The following is an 18479-nucleotide window of genomic DNA, read 5'->3' on the forward strand; positions in this document are numbered from 1 at the left end:
ATTTTCTAGGAATAGAGCCACCCATTCAGTCACTTTTTGTCTAGTCCAATTGCACTAATTTTTGCCAGTACTCTCCCATCATCTACCCTATGAAGTGCTTTAGAAAGGTCAATCACGATGCAGTTCATTTGACCTCCTAAATCCAAGATCTTCTGTATCTTGCTAGAATCCTACAAGTTGAGCTTCAGTGGAATAACCTTTCCTAAAACCGAACTGCCTTCTACCGAACCAGTTGTTAATTTCGCAAACATGTCTGATATAATCAGAAAGAATGCTTTCCCGAAGCTTACATACAACGCATGTCAAACTTACTGGACTCTCTGTGAAGGTGTCGCAAAAGAAAGGGAAGGAAAAGTCATAAACAATATGACGATTACAAAATGGGGGAACAAACGCCAGGGTGTGAACGAATTGGTTATGTCACACCCAGCGATTTCTACAATTTGGAAGGATGGAGAGAACAACTCATTTATTAGCCAAGACCGTGTGCGACATTATTGATCAGTTTACATTCTTGCAACTTCCTTGTTCACTTATTACTTTATATTTTGCTGATATGTTATTGCTGCACGTAGTGTGTAAGCATTAGAAGAAAAATCCTCTCAGTTACATTCCACACACAGCCTGTATTGCAAATACAGTACTTAGCTTAGTTTTTTTGATGTTTTAACTTTATTCTGTTAATTAACTATGTACTAAATATGACATTTTTAGCAACAACATAAAACCGGACTCGTTATAACGGGTTTTGGCTGTATATTACAATATTTCATCTCTAAAATTGCGTTTTCCGTTTAAAAATTTACTCGCATTGGATTTCGCAACTTTTTTTTTCAAGCTGCTTAAGGTCTTACGGCGACGATGGGACAGGAAAGGGCTAGGAGTGGAAAGGAAGAGGCCGTGACCTTAAGAAAATGGGGAACCATGGGAAACCATCTTGAGGGTTGCAGACAGTGGGGTTCGAACCCTCTATCTCCCGAATACTGGATACTGACCGCACTTAAGCGACTGCAGCTATCGAGCTCGGTTTTTGCAATTTAGGGTGATAGAAGTTGATATGTCTCGTTAAAGCACCTTCCGACGAAAATATAACTCTTTATAAGCTTAATTTTGATCTACTTTACAACGTTTATTTTTACACAAAATATTGTTTGACTGTGCCAAAATTGCTACCGCTTTGAAATATAATATGGGTAGTTCTTCCCTATAGTCGAAAACAACGTCTAAGTCACACCATTCATTATTCATAGCATGAAGCAGGTACTTTCCGGGAGTGGTGAACCACTCAAGATCCACGTCCATGGGGCACAATGGTAGCCGGAAGAGAGTGCACGAAAAATTGCCGACAAAGAAACAGATATATATGTTGGTAAGTGAATGTTACAAAGACAACGTCTCTGCTACACCCCGGAGCCTACCCATTATCTGGTTGTAGCAACTGTCTCGTACTAATTGGCAGCCTACTCTTACCCATATTTCGCAGAGCCTAACGAGGTCAAGATAGCTGAAAGATCAAGTTATAACAATTTGATAGGCTGAAAAGCCCATGGCGCTACAGCCCTGACGGGTCTTGGCGTACCAAGTGATCGCTGCTCAACCCGAAGGCTTGCAGATTAAGAGGTGTCGTCTGGTCAGCATGACGAACCTCCTCAGTCGTTATTCTTGGCATTCTTGCCCGGGGACACTATCTCATTGTAAGATAGTTCCTCAACTGCAATTACGTACGCTAACCGGACCCCGACCCAGCTCTCAGATTGAAGTAAAAATCGCCGGTTTGGCTGGGAATAGAACTTGGGACCTCCAAGAGGAAGATGCGCTACTCCTAGACCACGGGGCCGGTAGCTGGTAATTTTAATGAGTATATATTCGTTTAATTAAATGTCCAGTGCTTTTATGCAAGAATATGAGTTGAAAGCGAATATTTGAATCCCTTTCATGTGCTGAAAATTCCGTGAATACAAGTATAGATATTTTCAAAAAATGAGTTATATTTCCACAATAACTGTTTGTTATAAATGAACTGTCTTTGAAAAATGGTAATAGAACCAATAGAACAAACCAAAATTCGTTAATTTTACATAAAGTAGATGTGCATACCTTGACTATTGGACTACTAACCAACCGTACTCCACAATAAATATCAGAGAGCTACTGTAGGAGGAGAGGGAGGGGAGGGGACATTTGCGGAGAACTGTTCCACCTGTCTCGTGCAGGTACACTTCATAAGACAGTGCGTTTACACAATTCAGTTTCACTTCCTTTTCTATTCCTCCGCTTTCACTTTTCATCTAGATTTAACCTTTCTCATGAGTTAAAGTTTGTGTACCGGAATTCCAAATAAGAAACAGGATCATTAAGGGAGTTGTGTGGTCAGTAAAACGTAAAGGAGTTTCTACCAACAATAAATAAAATAAAACACAATTTGAAAGCAGATGCGCCTGCATGATACTGTGCTATCGATTGTACGCAGGCTCAGTCTGTAAAGAGTAACAGCTGATACTGGGGAATGTGAATGCTAACAACGTGTGCAGTGGCGCCTACTTTGGAGAGCGGGGAGGGAGGCGTTTTCTGAACCCCCCCCCCCGCTCCCAAATCGATCTTATTGGGGCAGAGTGCCATTTTGCCCCACAAAACATTCTCCTTCTTGATGTTAAGTCCCCTTAAAACGTGAAGGTTGGTGGTCTTCGAAGGCTACTAAGGCGTTAAATCTCGAGAAGATGGTAGATGGTTTTATGTCAAGAAATGAGATTAGAAAGCGGGCAGTCCTTCAGAGAAGAATACGGTATTCTACATTGTATTCGAATATCGAAGTAAATACTGTACATACAGTAAATAAGATTGTTTTAAAATGGCATGTCTCTTAGCGTTATCCGAGAAACAGCATAGGGAGGTTCCCAATACGGTGTTTCCAATGTAAAGTGCTTGTTACGGATTTGTGAAGATAACGCCAGACTCACTTGCCTATAGTCATTCACAATCGAGTTGGGAAGTTTTCATTATAATTGCAGGCACCATCGCCTACTGCGCGGTCACAATCGATTTGGGAGTTTTCGTTACAATGGCAGGCCCCCTTTCCTACTTCCAGACAGATTACAGTTTTCATTAGAATGTTTGGCAATTTCCCTACTACCAGTCGAAATTGAGTTGTGCAGTTATAATTACAGGCCCCTTTTCCTTCAGCCAGCCAGCTTACTAACAGTCACACCAAGTTGGTGAGTTTCCATCAAAACAGCAGGCCACTATGCCTAATACCAGTCGCATTTTAGATGGATACATTTGTTTATAAGGGCGGGTACCCTTGCCTACAGCCAAACACAATCGGGTAGGGGACTTTTAAACAACAATGCATGCTCCCTTGCCTTCTGCAAATCAAATCGAGGAGTGAATTATTCACTACAATGGTAGGCCTTCCTTACTAATGCCAGTTACATAGGTGTTGGGGAAGGACCCCATTCCTACTGCCAGTCGAAGTCGGTGTGGGAAGTACTGATTACAATAGCAGACACACCCTTTCTAGATCACTACAAGACGACATCAGTGAATATATATAGATCGACGTACGAAAGTATATGCATGCTAAAAATATTGCAGACCTTCATTTACAGATTGACTGCGGCAAAACGGTACGGCATATCGACAAAAGATTGTACCATAAGACGTCAGATTTAGCGGCCTATATGGCTGGTCGTATGATATTTGATCTATTCATGGGTCAGATTGGGTTAGAAACGTTGAATAGGGTAACATTTTTGTAAGATTATCTCACATTGCATTACTTTTCAGATAATTATGTGACAGCTACATGCATTTGGCTCACATATGGGTACTGGGTGGGCCAATTTTCGTGTAGGGTTTGATGATTCTATCTCTCTTATAAGTGATTGAAAGTATGAGTTATGCATATGAAAAGTCCAAATTTACTTAACATCGAGAAATAGACAAAAATCAAACGTAAAAGGGATACAGATACAACAAAAAGTCATAAGACCAAATTGAACGGAGATTGTGCCTTCCCTTATGTGATAGGACTTCGCGAAGAATGCACCATCATTAAAATTGCCTCAATATTTCGATATTCTTCGGGGGAAAAGTGAAAACTTTAAAGCTCTTGGAAATGTTCTGCCCGTTACAGGCTAAAACGTATAATTTTGCCAAATTTATGTTTTCTTGTTCGTCTGGCAGATTATGCCGCAATGTGGATTTTGGGCGAGGAGGGTTAAAATTAGAACTTTCAGGAAACTAAACCAAAAAATTATGCAGATGGTTGTTATTATTACCCCTTAAACGCGTAGCTGTGCGAACATTTCGCCAAAATAGTCAATGTACAGGCACACAGTCGTTAGGATTTTACTTATATAGATAATGAATCTGCTCCACGTCCAACACCTTTTGGTCTATGTCTGATGGAGTTACCCTGCAAAACCGACCATTCATGATATCTCCCTTATTAATCTTTCTGTCGAAGAAATACACATGAAAAAGTTTTAGAAATGGATTTCCAACAAATTTGGTCGATTTCCAGTCAGGTTGGTCATGTACTGTACATATTGTGGACGAGTAAATTCACCATTTCGGTTCCCTATAAACCGCCAGTCCATTCCAGGAACAGGAAATGTTATTGACCTTGAAAATCTACCTTTGGAAAGGTGGATGCTAAATATAAAGTTTGGTTCAAATATCTTCAATAGTTTTCAAGTTGTAAGAAATACGCTCAACTCGCGCCCTTTCTTAATTTAAGTCCGGTTAATGATATCTCCCTTATAAATCCTCTTACCGAAATGATGCATATGAGAAAAAAAGGTTTAAAAATTAATTTCCATTAGGGCAGGCAGATTTCTATTAAGTTTGGTTGTGTATATTTTGTGGGAGTGCAAAATCACGGTTTCGGTTTCATGGATTTAGAAACAATATTTGCCCTGAAGCCTACCCAAGGACAGGTGGATTCTAAATATCAAGTTTGGTGGAAATATATCCTGTAGTTTACAAGTTATAGACAAACAGACAAACAGACAAACAGGAAAACAGACACCAAAGCTAATAATATGCAGATGGTCATTATTACACCTGAAATGGATAACTGTACAGAAATGTCGCCAAAATAGTCAATGTACAGACACAATCTAGAAGTTCAGACCTTTATTTCGAGAGTTGTAGCTTTGAAACTCTGCGACATATCTGCAAACGACCTCACCATCAGACGCCTCTTTCAGTGTTCTACATGGTTGGTCCCATGACATCTTCTCGTATCTCCTATATTTATGGGTTAGATTGAGTTAGAATCATTGGGTGTGAAATTTTGTACAGTTTTCGCATACTACTTTATATTTGTGATACTCATGTGACAGATAGAATCATAAAATTTGGCTTGCCACTGGTCATGCCAATGTGCGTGCCGAATGTCATGATACTATCTTTCCTATAAGTGTACAAAATTAATGTTAACATATACGCGTGAAAGTAAAAAATTAACTTGAAATCGAGAAATACAGCTTTATTTAACGTATAAGGAATAGAAATACGATAAAAAGTCATAGGACCAAAGTTGTAGATCTCTCCAAAATGAAAGGCGATTGTGCTTTCTGATTTGTGATAAGACTTACAGATTAGCCACCAATTATCCCGAAACGAAGGTGTGCACTGTCGTTAAAATTGCATCCATATTTCGATATTTTCCGGGGCCCAAAAGTTATACATTTGCATAGGTTAGAATATTTCCTCAAAGGAAAGAGTGTCAAGTTTTCGGGGTTAGCACTCGCATACATACGGTGTAATTAAGGAAGAAAATAATTCAGTAAAGAGAGTTGAAATTAATAGAAAATGGACTAAAACTGAGGACAGCCGGATGACGACAAATATGTAAATACCAAGTGAAAGTATTGGAAAATCAAATGCCCCTCAAAAAATTATGCTGGTGTGAGTTATGGATATAAGAAAGAGGTAACAGAGGAGAAATTTAGGCGCAGGCATTCTTAGGTGAACAGATAAGATGACTAATGGTGTTATTACTTAAGCTATTCGAGAATGGTTATAAACTCCAACGATATTCCGCCAATATCCCGCAGAATGACCGATTAACGGCCTCTCTTGCCTTCTACCCAAGGAACAACCATGAATTTAAAGGTATGATGAGGAAAATGGCAATACGTTACTTCCCTGTTGGCAAGCAGTCAGAGACGTTGTCATGGTAACCTGTAGGTTCGTTGTCGGTCTGTCGGTCACACACGCAGACCATGATACCCGCAGAAAATAGTAAATTTCTCCGTCATTTGAATAGTAAGGAAAATTATGAACATTACGAAAGTTGTTTATAATGAAGAGACGTTCCACATATAGTCCACGGAGTTTACAGGAAATCAATAGTATAAGAGAAAATGGAGGAAAACCGTTCTGGTTTTCCTATAAACCCCTCGTCTAATCAAAGATTTTAAAATGAAGTGCATATAGAAACCTTCCTTGGGGTGAGTATACTCCAAATATGAAGTTTGGTTGAAATCTACTCAGCCGTTTTGCCGTGATGGTGGAACAGACAAACAAACAGACAGACACGAAAAGTAAAAACCACCGATTCGGTCTTGAGTTGACCTAAAACGGATAAATATCTGAAAAATTGGCAAAACAAACGAAATTACAGACAGCGACCCCCTACAACTTTATTTATAAGATGAATCAAGTTCTAGTTTCCTGTTTAGTTGTGAATATTATTGAAAACTCCGTTCATAAGACTCCTTCAGAATGTATTTATATTGTTATTAGATGGGAATATTTGCATTAATAGTTGTTCCTTATTTCACATACCTGTGTTCATGTTAATCATGTTCCCCACCCCAAAAATAATTACCCTGAACGTGTCAGTGTCATGCTGCCCGACCCAGTAAATCCATTATTCTCACGTTCTCTGCTTCTGGAAAGAGAGTCTTCTTTCTTTGTGTTACACCTCCCGGCTTCTTATTTCCTGCAGTTATGGACACACTTTGGGCAATGTGTCTGTAAGTCTCGTAGCGGTCTCTCATGACGATGTGACCTGTGTTGAAATCGCTTATATGAGTGAACGCAGTACCATCAAATGACTTTTCCTTTCAGCCACTTGTCCCTTATCACAAAATGAAAAAACATGGCACGATGTCAATCACTTCTTCACTACTGCCCAATGTACAACTAGTCGTATCTGATTTTAGCGAACAGTGGCGTTTATAACTCCACACTCCAGCTGTTGCTATTGTACCATAACAAGACATCCTAAAGTCATTTCGTAACCCTAAAATTACTTCAGCTTATCTGTCAACTGCTGCAGTAATTGTTTACAATACATAGAATCTTTTTTGTTTCTTTCTGAAAGCATTCCTTAATCATAAATTAACGTTCTCATATATCAATATAGAGCTGAAAACTGAACTATATAATTTTGATTTTAAAAAAAGGATTGCCATTTCTTTAGTTAATAAAAAATCATTTTATCATATATCTTTAATAAAATAAATATTGACTTTTCTACACTAAAAGGGATAATTTCACATATTATTTGCCTCAAAAATATGATACTGGCAAAGCTCAAAGTGCCTTTTTTCATTACTCATCAACCATTTTTAATTATTTTTGTTCGATTTCTGTTAGTTGTAGAAAATCATTGCATTGGATGCCATTTTGCTCAATGCAACCTCAATGTCAACATGAAAGTACTCCAACTTCTGCAGCCAAATAATAGCCTCCGATCATCATTTGTTTCTCAAAGGCTTTCAAAATGAACGATAATTGACATTAATGCCATCTGGTAATTTGCAATACACCTAAGTTTGAATTCGTACACCGTCTCTTTGACCGCACTTGTCTCCCTCGGAGACAGCCTGCAGATCTATGGTTAAGTTAAAATTCGTACCCTTGTACAAATTGTATTCTTCTTTTCCATATTTTTGGGCTGTTTTGATTAGATTGAATGAAGAATCCAGTCTCAATATTGATCTCAGGAATATTTACACTACAAATGAGAATGGGGTAAAGTTAAATTCTTCTCGAGATATTAATTTGAATGTATTGTTCCAGGTACTGTGAACTACGCTGTCATAAGGGGTACAAACTTCCTGGAAATAAGAACTATCTAGGCTTGTTCTGCCGTGAGGGAGTGTGGAGTGCTGACACAGAAGATGGGGAAGTCCCGCTCTGTGAGCCAGAAGAGCCTGGTAAGGATGACGTTTAAACTCAAATATACAAAGTGTCCTTAAAAAAGTTTCAATATTTATAGAGAAGGCAGCTATCACCACTGTAAATATTGCAATCATTATCAAGGACACCGTCTGTATTTTTGTTGTCGCTTTATTTAAGGGGGAGGTACAGCATTCTGGCCCAAAAAAGCGTATATTTGATTTGTAAAATATACTTCACGTTTACCGGGCGAGGTAGCCTTGTGGTTAGGGGCGCGCAGCTGTGATCTTGCATCCAGAAGATAGTGGGTTCGAGCCCCACTGTCGGCAGCTCTGAAGATGGTTTTGCGTAGTTTCCCATTTTCACACCGGGCAAATGCTGGGGCTGTACCTTAATTAAGGCCACGGACGCTTCCTTCCCACTCCTAGGCCTTTCCTATCCCATCGTCGCCATAAGACTTATCTGTGTCGACGCGACGTAAAACAAATTGTAACAAAACCTTTACTCTTCATTTCATTGAAAAGTAATAATTAAATGTCCATGTTCGTCACTTGCTGCAACCTGCTCTGTCATTTCACTTTTTTACATATGGTTGTGATCATAATTCAAATAATATTGAAGAAAATTTCACGAAATATTTCAAGGAAGTTCACTTCATTCATATTAGCATCATAATCTGGGCTAATCTTAGACAGACGTAACAATTTAACTTTCAAAGTAAAGTAAAAGCTCTAAAAATTGTATGAAGGGAAAAGCTTAGGAATACTTTCTGACTGAATATGTAAGAAATTATGTATTACACGGCTTTCCAACCTTTTTGTGAATTTCAGGACCTACATATCGTATGTACACGATCACCATGAAATAGAATAGTTAGAAATGAAAATAAAAATGGAAACACTCACCATTAACGTGATTCATGAGCTTGAATGATGCTTAAATATTGATCGTGATCGAATCAAAGTCGCTTGTAGCTACTCGTAAACAGTCGCGGAAACATGAGTAAGTTTATCGTGATCGTGATTGTGCTTTGTTCTCGAGGTATTTCGTAAGTGAGAAATATTTCCGACACCGGCAGGTCGTCCAGAACATCGCAGGATATTTGAGAGAAGAACTCCGCAGTATATGAGACCGTCTGGTGTCTTCTGCTCCCCGAAATATAAATTGCAGATATTTTTGAACAAGCATTGCAGCGCTAAGATTTACTTGAAGTATATCAATGCATGCTCCGCACAATCAATCATATTATTTCAAATACCGGTATTTCAAAACATTGAGCGGTAGGTAAGTTTAGAATATTGGTAGCACAAGATAAAATACGCTATTATTCCCTTTTGTACAAGAACGTTTTAATTGACGAAATGACCTCAGTACAATTCGTGCTCGCGTGCACTTTCTTATTCACATGGCAAGAACCAAAAATGAGCTGGTCAGCGTCCTGGCCTTCGGTTCAGAGGGTCCCGGGTTCGATTCCCGGCCGGGTCGGGGATTTTAACCTTAATTGGTTAATTCCAATGGCCCGGGGGCTGGGTATTTATGCTGTCCCCAACACCACACATAACACTATCCTCAACCACAATAACACGCAATTACCTACACATAGCAGATGCCGCCCACCCTCATCGGAGGGTCTGCCTTACAAGGGCTGCACTCGGCTAGAAATAGCCACACGAAAAGAAAATTTAAAGAGCACCAGGTTGAGAAAACCAGTCGTAATGAGTTGTTGATTGTGGGTTCGAGCCCCACTGTCGGCAGCCCTGAAGATGGTTTTCCGTGGTTTCTCATTTACACACCAGGCACGGTACGACGTAAAGCAACTAACAAAAAATGAGTTGTTGATTTAAACATTTCAGCAAATATTCAATGCAAAATTCTTATGACCGGGTGAAACTAATATGCAAAATTAATATTGCCATGCCACATATTACGAAAACTATTTTAAAATGTAAACCAGAAGTAGTCCTATTAAATATTACTTGATATTTTTTTACCTATGCAATGAATTTTTAAAACAAAGAAAATGGTTGCACCTGGGACACTTTGAACTACACCAATTTGTTTCAGAAAATGCCGTCATTTCGGAAATATTTTATCAGTTTAGGCACAATTTCAAACAATTTCTGAATTAGATCCGTATAAGTTAATGAACTACTAAAATATCGTACACATAGAACTAAAATTAGAGAACATACATGTTTCCGTAGTGCGTCCCCTAAAGATTATTGCCCGGCTGAAAGGCTCAGACGGTTGAGGCGCTGGTCTTCTGATCCCATCTTGGCAGGTTCGACCCTGGCTCAGGTCGGTGGTATTTAGAGGTTCTCAAATACGTCAGCCTCGTGTTGGTAGATTTACTAGCACGTATAAGAACTCCTGCGGGACTAAATTCCAGCACCTCGGCGTCTCCGAAAAACCGTAAAAAGTAGTTAGTGAGACGTCAAGCAAATAACATTATATTGTTTTTTATTAAAGATCACGGCAATTTGAACATACAGCGGACCGCAACGGTACCACTAACACCTAATACTATATTCAAACCTTCTTTCTTTTTACAGTTTGTGAAGGCGAACCTTCTGCTCTACCTAGGACAACAGTAAAATGCCAGTCGGACAGGTAATATATCACTTCATTACTTGTATAATTGTGAAATTCAATTTTGAAAACTTAAGCATATATCGCACACTTACTTTATTTTGAATGCTTCTATGAGGCTTAGCTGAGAAGTTTCTGTTCTAAAGGTGCTATTTCTACCTTCAGGAAGTTGCAGGAAAATCGCAAGATGCTCAAAACAAGAGACAAATGGAACGTACGCATGATCATGTTTGGCACAAATTTGAGGGAATTAAATCTTCCTGGTCTGGATTGGTCATGGCAGTCGATAATATTCAACTACTGTAATGCATGTGGACGAAATAATGATTTATTCTTTGTAAGTCGAAATAGCACATTTTGAACAGACACTCCTCAACAGTCTTTATATTTGGGAAATCATTATTATCAACGTTAAGCGTCAATTGAATACATCATGAATTTATACCATAATAATGTACACCAAACTAAGAACATATTTTCAATGCTTCTATGAGAACGACAATGCACTGTGAGAAGCCGTGTAGAAAACAAGAGGGTGTGTTAGTATGTGTTATGATCGTGAGTAAAATTTGTGTCGAGTAGAAAACTCAAACGCGAGTGAAATTGTGATAACTGTAAAGATTACTGCAGTTCAATACATTTTGCGTACAGTAGACCACACTACCTCTCTGTGTAGTAATTTTAGTTTTTAAGGACCCTAACAACCCATCACGACATTGATCGGATTGAAGTGCTGCTTAAATGCTTCTTATTCAGCCTCATATGAGGAGTGTCTGTTCACTGTTTTTTAGTATTTCGTGCACATGCACTGCAGTAATTTAATACTATCGAATGCTATGAGCAATCCACACCATAAAGATGTAATTCCTTAAAAGTAGTACCATACTCGATAATGGGCACGTTCAACGTGCCTTTTATTATACGTTTCCTTGCGTTTTACCACAACTTTCTTAAGGTGTAAATAGCGCCTTTTGAACATACACTCCGCACATAATGCCTACCTTCAATTTTGAAGAAGAATATATCAGTGCATTAGTAAGCATTTTTATGAAGAATCCCTGAGAAACCCTTTTGGTAATTGGCCGGGGGAGGGGGGGTATTTATTTAAACAGTGTCTAACCATCTTCCCCTTTCCATCTACTTCATTTACACTGAGTGACCTAGTCCATTTAATACATTTAGAAAACATTTTCCTCCCTCAATGATTCAATGTAACTTTTATTAATTTAATATAAAACACACCACAAACACATTTAATTACAGTAAACCTAAACAAATTTATTTATTTATTTATTTATTTATTTATTTATTTATTTATTTATTTATGTATTTATTTATTTATTTATTTATTTATTTATTTATTTATTTATTTATTTATTTATTTGACTCGTTTTGTTTGGCCGCAGTCAAGGCTGTGAAGATTTCTCCGGAACTAAACCAAAATTAAGAAATACATGAACCCATAAAATTCTTGTTTTTTGTTAGTGGTTTTATGTCGCACCGACACAGATAGGTCTTATGGCGACTATGGGATAGGAAAGGGTTAGGAGTTGGAAGGAAGAGGCCGTGGTTTTAATTAAGGTACAGCCACAGCATTTTGCCTGGTGTGAAAATGGGAAACCACAGAAAACCATCTTCTGGGCTGCCGACAGTGGGGTTCGAACCCACAATCTCCCGGATGCAAGCTCACAGCCGCGCACCCCTAACCGCATGGCCAACTCGCCCGGTCCCATAAAATTCAGAGTATGTGGGAAATAAATAACTATCCTATAATTGCAACTCTATCATGAATTAGATAGTACTCTCAATATTACAAATAATAATAATAATAATAATAATAATAATAATAATAATAATAATAATAATAATACGAATAGCCCATATCATTGGAATTGTAAGCAGTTATATGAAGCATCCCTGAGAAGTCCTTTTGGTAACTGGCCGAGAGGCGTATTTCTGTAAATACGGGTCGTAACTAATGTGTATTAAGCCACTTTTTACGACCAGATGCCCTTCCCGATTCAAACCTCAAGAGGTGGGATGCATTCATTATTGCGAGATTCTGCGTTGGTTTGCAGTGAGATACATTGTGAGCACGTGAAGATGTGTTAAAACGATCACAAGCACTCAGCCTCTGAACAGCAGGAATTAACCAAATATGGTTCAAATCCCCGACACGGCCGGGTATAGAAACCGGGGCCCTCTGAACCGAATACCAGAACCCTGACTATTCAGCCAAGGATTTGGGCAAATAAATAAATAAATAAATAAATAAATAAATAAATAAATAAATAAATAAATAAATAAATAAATAAATAAATAAATAAATAAATAATAATAATAATAATAATAATAATAATAATAATAATAATAATAATAATAATAATAATAATAATAATAAGTATACAACATGGAATATCTAGGAATAACTATAGACTCTCGCTTCAAGTTCAATGACCACATCAATAAAGTCAGTGAAAAATGTATTAAATTAATAAACGCATTATCAAAATTGGCAAGATTAAGATGGGGTCTAAAACACCAGGCTTTGGAAATAATATATATAGGACTAATATTACCAATGCTGATATATGCTGCACCGATCTGGATAGAATCCATGGAAAAGAAATGCATTAAATACGTGATAGTGCAAAGACTTATTCTATTGAGAATAGCAAGATCGTACCGTACTGTATCTCATGAGACACTGTACATCATCACAGGAATAACTCCAATAGGTATCAAGGCTAGAGAGGTTGTTACTCTATACAATATCAAATCAGGCAAAACAACTATGAATTATGTCATTGATCACCCAGAAAAACCTATGAGATGGCTCCACCCAGCCAAGTTTCCTGGTACCAAAGACCCTAGAATAGCATTAAATGAATATATCCCATGGAAAATTTACACAGATGGAAGCAAAAGTGAAGGAGTGGGAGCTGGCATAGCTATATACAGATCTCATGAATTAACAGATCAATTGAAATTTAAATTGCAAGACAACTGTTCGAATAATAAGGCGGAGCAATTAGCCATATTAAAATCTCTGGAATTCTTAGTAACTACTAGGACAGGGGATGACGAAGATAAGAAAGCAATTATTTACACAGATAGTAAGATAGCAATTGACTCCATTTCGGACTTCAAAAATCATAACCAACTGATTGAGAATATAAGAAAGACTACAGCTATTCTAAAAAGAAATAATTGGAGAATACAATTTGAATGGGTTAAGGCACATATAGGAGTTGAAGGCAATGAACTGGCTGATAAAATTGCAAAGGAGGCTGCAAAATTAAGTGAAATCTGTTTAGACAGAATACCCATCTCTCCTTTAAAGAAAAATCTCAGAGAAGAATCAATTCATGAATGGCAGCAAAAATGGGAACAAACTTCAAAAGACACACTTACAAAGGAATTCTTTCCAACAGTTGCAGGCAGATTAAAATCCAAAATCAACCTAACACCAAGTATGACTACAATACTGACTGGACATGGAAATATTGCTTCGTACTTATGCAGACTTAAAATTATACGTAACTCCGAGTGTTCCTGTAACAGCAGCCCTCAGAAAATAGATCATATAATTTTCGAGTGCAGTGAAGAGAAAAATATTAGGCAATTCTTGATAAATAGTGTTAATAGAGGTGATAATTGGCCAATGCAGAAATCTGTGCTATTAAAAAAGTATTTAAGGGAATTTTCCAAATTAATGCTCTGCTCTGGACTTTCAAGCTCTCAGGAGAAAGGAAGACTGATATTGATTGATATTGGTAAGATTAATAGTCATCTAGAAATTTAATTATTCAAGTGTAATTTATGTTTGTGCATTTGTAAGGAAATGTATTGTAAGTGCATGTAGTACTACTCATGTAGTGGAGCATGCAGAAAGTATGTACAGTAAATGAAAAAAAAAATAAGATATGTAAAATATGGTTATATAGTTTAATCCAGTTTAATAAATATGCTATACCTTATTATACGGATGATCCCTGCATCGAAGTTCATTCTTACAAACAGATTCATCCAATATGTTCACATGTAATTTCTTTGCGGTTCATATCAATGACAACCTGTATAGCGTGTATTTTATTCATCGTTTATTCATCCACAGCCTGTTTCCGGTCATTTGACAGGGTCAGGAATGGAATGAATGAAGCCCTCACTTAACGGCAAGGGTAGGAATTGTGCCGGCTGCCGAATCCTATCGCATGTTTAATGACTGACAGATGAAGTGAACCGATATTGGAGTGTGTTTCTGGAATGAACGATGACAGAAAAATACGGAATACCAGGAGAAATACCTGTCCCAACTCCACTTTATCCAGCACATATCTCACATGGAGCGACCAGGATATAAACCACGGAACTCAGTGGTGAGAGGCCGGCGCGCTGCTGCCTGAGCCATGGAGGCTTGTTTGACCCATGATGATTGAAATTATAATCCATTTTCTTTATGAAACAGTTGGTTCACTTTGTGGAACGACTACTCACTCGCATGACTCACATGTGGTACCAGTTTTTCTCCCACTTGACAACTAAAATTAAAATAATACACCACTTTTACACCTCATCCACTCAGTTTACATTACGTAATATGTCATGCAACTCATCTGTGGTGCTAGTTTTTTTAATCTGACCACTCACTAGTTAACAAACAAATGCGCTGCCTCTCTTTCTCACACAGTCGTCACACAGGCTGTTGAGTGCGGCGACATAAGCCTCTTCCTTCAAATATAGAAATAAGAAATGTTCCCTTTACGTTCTATAACACTTAATGACGCTATCATTCATTTCACAAATCGTATATATGAAATAAGGGAAATGCACACTTGTTATGTGGTCTACAATCAATCGGCAATGCGATTTCATTACAAACTAGCGACGAACATGTGCGATACTCTAATATAATAATAATAATAATAATAATAATAATAATAATAATAATAATAATAATAATAATAATAATAATGGACCATTGAAAACGAAGGAAGGAGAGTTTAGACATAGGAGGAATAAAGATCTATACATGGATTAAGAAAATGAAAGGCTGTTAGACACAATCAGAAATAGGAGAATTACATTTTTTGGTCACATAATGAGGATGGATAACAGTAGGTGTTTAACCATGTTTATTAGAGCAAGAATGCCAACCAATGGATCCAAGGAGTATAAAAAGATATGACAAAGATTGGAATAACAGACGATATAATACATGACAGAATAACTTTCAGAAGATTGATACAAAATTGCAAGTGTTTCCAGGAGAAGGAAAAGAGGAAAGGTAATAATATCTGGACACAATAGAGGAGGAAACAGCAAAGTGAAAGGATGGAGAATTATTGGAAGTCAAGAAAAGAAGGATTAAGATGAATGCACAGAGTTACTTTCCGTGATCCTATGATTGCCAAAATCGAAGAAATAATAATAATAATAATAATAATAATAATAATAATAATAATAATAATAATAATAATAATAATAATAATAATAATAATAATAACGGAAACAATATTTGGCCTCGGCTAGAGATATGGTGGTCTTTTAAATTGACGCCACACACCGAACGAGTTTGATGGGTGATGAGCTTACTTTCGGAAGATGGTGGATTCGGTCTCCACTACCGGCAACCCTGAAAATTTGTGTCCTTTGTTTATTATTCCCACACCAGGCAAATTATGAGGTTGTACCATAAATAAGGCCACGGTCGCCAGTACTATCCATTTCTTATTCACCGTCATTGAAACCAGAACGTATAAGTATGACGTTCAAAGCCTAGAAGAAACGAAAAAAGGAAACTCGCCCCACCTGTGCGAGTTATGTGTTTTTTCAACGTAGTGCCCTCGCTGTCAAGGTGCTGTATTTTAATTAACAACTAACGGTTTTAGGAACGAAACCAAGTGCAAGACTTGGACTGATTTGTACGTCAAAAGAATTTTTCTATACACAAGAACCTCGTTTATCCGGATTAAGTAGGACACTGACTGATCCGGATTATTGAAAATCCGGATAATCCGGAAAAAGTAAAAAACAAATACAGTACATGTTATATAATATATTAATATAAGTTGTACAGTAATACCTTTTTCATTTGTACAAACAATTATAAAAACACTTTTCATACATTTACGACTCTCTTTTATGTACTAAAATAATGTATGAGCTTTTTCTGTTTTACATTCAGATAGCGTTTGCGCGCAGTACGGTCACGAAGACGTTTTACTAACATGCAAGGATCAGTTCTGCCGGTGTGTTTTCAGTCTGGGATTGTAAATAGACCATAAGTTTGTCCAGTTGCATTGCTGCATCTCCATGCGTCATTGTTTCCTCTGATGGAGCGCAGGTTTCATTGTCGAATTCACCATCACTCTTGTCATTACCTTCCCAGGAACAAGAGGCAACAATTTATTTATCTGTCATTTTGCCGTAGCCTGAATTACAGTCGTTTTTCAACCAGTAAGTTACGTCGTTCACATCAACGTCCGATCATCCGGGAATGTATGCACATGTGTCAAGGAACTCAGAAGAGTCCACGGTTTTCTATTCTAATTCAAGACGAATGCCGGGACGGTACCTTTGACAGAAAGTGGCCGACTTAGGCCTACTTCTAATTCCTGTCCTTAACTCTCCTTGGCGGAGAAGACATTCCAGAAGAATCGACCCCGTAAAAGAAATACAGTACAATTAAAATTAAATTTTTATTATTTTCGATCCGAATAAACCGAAGATCCAGTTTAATGAGGGACAGATAAACGAGGTCCTTGTGTATATCCAAAAGTGTTCGTTGAAGTGTATTTTACATTTCAGTGTGACTGACATGGTGAGGACCGAATTTCCGAGTCATCAAAAAGCCACTGACCTCGGGAGACATGGAATCTCCGATCTTAGGAACAAATATCAATTAAATATCAATTAATTTTTGGACAGTTTTGTCCTTAATTAAAGTTACGTTAAATGTTTACTAACTGTATCCTGAAATCTTAAGCACAAAAGTCGAGTTCTTATCAACTAAACCATCTAGTTCATCAGCATTTAATAATAATAATAATAATAATAATAATAATGTTATTTGCTTTACGTCCCACTAACTACTTTTACGATTTTCGGAGACGCCGAGGTGCCGGAATTTAGTCCCACAGGAGTTCTTTTACGTGCCAGTAAATCTACACACACTAGGCTGACGTATTTGAGCACCTTCAAATACCACCGGACTGAGCCAGAATCGAACCTGCCAAGTTGGGGTCAGAAGGCCAGCGCCTCAACCATCTGAGCCACTTAGCCCGGCCATCAGCATTTAAACGCATGCATGTTTCTTATAACTATAGGTTCTCTATAAACTGTAATGTAATATTTTTAAGGAAAGGAAGAGCAGATTGAAGTCTGGTCAATACAAAACCCTATTTTGTTGCAGGATTTGCGAGGCAAGTTGTGAAAAAGGCTACAAATTCCCCAGCGGCGCCTCGTCCGTGGTGGTGTCGTGCACTGCGGGCGGGTGGACGGTCCAGGCGGAGGAGGAGGACGGGACGACGGGCTGCGTTCGAGAACTGCTGAGTGAGTAAACAGAAACTCATGGCCGAGAATGTAGACGGCCTACTTTAAACAGAACTGTATTTCTTCTATTTTATCATAAAAACTGAGAGCAGTATACTGCTTATACGAAGATGAGATGCAGGAAAGTTCCTTCATGTATCCACAAACAAAGGAAAATTTATTAAGTAAACGCTGAATATAGCACAAGACATTCTTGCAAG

General features: G+C 37.8%; 1 protein-coding gene across 2 annotated transcripts in view; it reads left to right on the plus strand.

The window, feature by feature from the left end:
- The window catches only part of LOC136876218 (E-selectin), a 154725-nt gene that overhangs the window by 127367 nt on the left and 8879 nt on the right, over positions 1 to 18479 (plus strand). For both annotated transcript variants that reach the window (XM_067149979.2, XM_067149981.2), the window contains 3 exons: positions 8038 to 8174; positions 10689 to 10746; positions 18140 to 18279. In XM_067149979.2, coding sequence (XP_067006080.2) covers positions 8038 to 8174; positions 10689 to 10746; positions 18140 to 18279 — 335 coding nt within the window. The remainder of the gene's footprint in view (positions 1 to 8037; positions 8175 to 10688; positions 10747 to 18139; positions 18280 to 18479) is intronic.

The sequence above is a fragment of the Anabrus simplex genome, chromosome 6, assembly GCF_040414725.1.
Source record: "Anabrus simplex isolate iqAnaSimp1 chromosome 6, ASM4041472v1, whole genome shotgun sequence".
Lineage (NCBI taxonomy): Eukaryota > Metazoa > Arthropoda > Insecta > Orthoptera > Tettigoniidae > Anabrus > Anabrus simplex.